Source organism: Pteropus alecto, unplaced genomic scaffold, assembly GCF_000325575.1.
Source record: "Pteropus alecto unplaced genomic scaffold, ASM32557v1 scaffold468, whole genome shotgun sequence".
Taxonomy (NCBI): Eukaryota; Metazoa; Chordata; class Mammalia; order Chiroptera; family Pteropodidae; genus Pteropus; species Pteropus alecto.
Genome location: NW_006441394.1, coordinates 541,992 through 544,014, shown reverse-complemented (window position 1 = coordinate 544,014; position 2,023 = coordinate 541,992). Strand labels below are relative to the sequence as shown.

Genomic DNA, 2,023 nt, shown 5'->3' with positions numbered 1-2,023 from the left:
ACACCTGCTGCTCTGTGTAATGAAATCTGGAGTCACTCCTACAAAGTCAGCCAGTACAGCCGAGGGAGTGGCCGCTGCATCCAGATGTGGTTTGACCCGGCCCAGGGCAACCCCAATGAGGAGGTGGCGAGGTTCTATGCTGAGGCCATGAGTGGGGCTGGGCTCTGTGAGGCCTGGCCTCTCCTGCTTGGCCTGGCCCTAATGCTACTCCAGCTGCTCAGCTGAGCTCCTTTTACCTTCTGAGACCTGGACATCCCAGCCCTATTCAGCCCCAAAGCTCCCAGCTATTCAGTTCCTGCTCCATGGTGGAAACTGTCCAACAGTTTGAATAAACCAGGCACCCCACATCTGCTGTGTGATTTATTTGGGTATGAACGGGAATGTGACTTTTGCTTCCCAGTTCCCAATGATTGAAGCCAGTTATACTTGGTTAGTTCTCAGCTCTGATACTTGCTATGAACTTGCCATATACTTAACTATTCTTCTGAGGGCATATTCATAGCTCTCAATTTCATTTTTCACTATAGCTAATCTAGAGTCAGGCCCAGGATTTTGTCATTTGAATTGGACCCAAGCCTCCCAGTGTTTACTGTTCTGTCCTGTGCTCAGCTCTTCATTAGAAGAGAGGAAAATGTGAGTGTCTAGGATGTTCTGGATGGATAGTTGGGAAGAGGTGAAGGGGGCCAGCAAGAGCCATACCCCAATACAGCTAGCTAATACCTGCAAAGCACTACCTGCCAGGCATTATCCTAAATGCTTTCTATTTATTCCTATAAGATATAGATACTGTTGTCTGCATTTTATATATGTGAAAACAGGCACATAAATTAAGGAACATGGCCAAAGCCATCCCCTGCATTAGAGCTAGGACTCCATCTACTCCAGGCAATCTGGCTTTTGAAAACAAGCTCTTTCTCCTTGTAGAGTGGATAAATATGTGCATCTTAAAGGGATACTGGACCCACACCTGACCAGAGGAGCTAGGCCTGAGGTCTGGCAGAGCTGGAACTGGATCTCAAAACTAGACTTCTAGAACAAAATCCAAACCAACAATTTGACAGATTTCTGGCAGTGATCCCAATTAAGTATATGCTAGGCTATGTTATAGTACCATCTCAGTGGCTTAACACAACTAACATTTATTTCTTGTTCAAGCTACAGTGCTTAATGTGGATTATCAGGGGAATTCTGCTTGTCACTTAGTGACCTGGGATGACAGTTCCAAGAGACAGAAATAGGGAACTTGGTGAATTCCATATAGGCTCTTAAAACTTCCTTTCATCACTTATTTTGCTGGCCATGGACAAGCTATGACCATGACTAACTTCAAGGAGGCCAGGAAAATACCATCTTAACATGTACCTCTAAGGAGAGGTGAATCAGAATGTTTGTCAACAGACCTAATGACTAATTCAAAGACTTGGTTGTATATGGCCAGTTTATATTTCTGACATGGTCATGGTTACAAATTTAATTTTTCAGTTTGGTCCTGGTAAGAAAGAGGAGGACTAATTCTTTCAACCTATGCAAAGAACTACGTCAACATGAAAAGTGGAGTAATCCACTGGCCACCATCCTAGGTAGTCTTGTGAAGGTCAATCAATGTAACATATTCTCTACAGAACCAGTGACACTGTTTACAAATGTATATGACTTACTTACAGATGTATTAAAATTAGCGAAATTTAAGATTAGTGTCATCTCAATCCAACATAACTTATCAAAGGCATATTGTACTATTTCTGAACCATTTATAAAAATATTTGTCTGAATCCTACTTCTGTAGCTGTCATCCCCAAGTTCTGAGGAGACATTAGCTTGCAGAATGTATTAATAATTTTCCATATTAAGATCTAGAGCAGTAGTACTGGCATAAGGATAGATATATAGGTTAATGGAACAGAATTTGAGATTCAGAAATAAAACCTTATATTTATAATTGATTGATTTTTGACAAAGGTGCTAAGGCCATTCATTATGGGAAAATATTATCTATTCAACAAATGTGCTGTGACAATTGATT

The 2,023-nt window shown here is 41.4% G+C and overlaps 1 protein-coding gene across 2 annotated transcripts in view; it reads left to right on the top strand.

Moving 5' to 3' along the window:
• FOLR1 (folate receptor alpha) overlaps positions 1-225 on the top strand; it is a 3,057-nt gene extending 2,832 nt beyond the window's left edge. For both annotated transcript variants that reach the window (XM_006918691.1, XM_006918692.1), the window contains exon 5: positions 1-225. This exon is cut by the window's left edge. In XM_006918691.1, coding sequence (XP_006918753.1) covers positions 1-225 — 225 coding nt within the window.
• Positions 226-2,023: the final 1,798 nt, after the last annotated feature.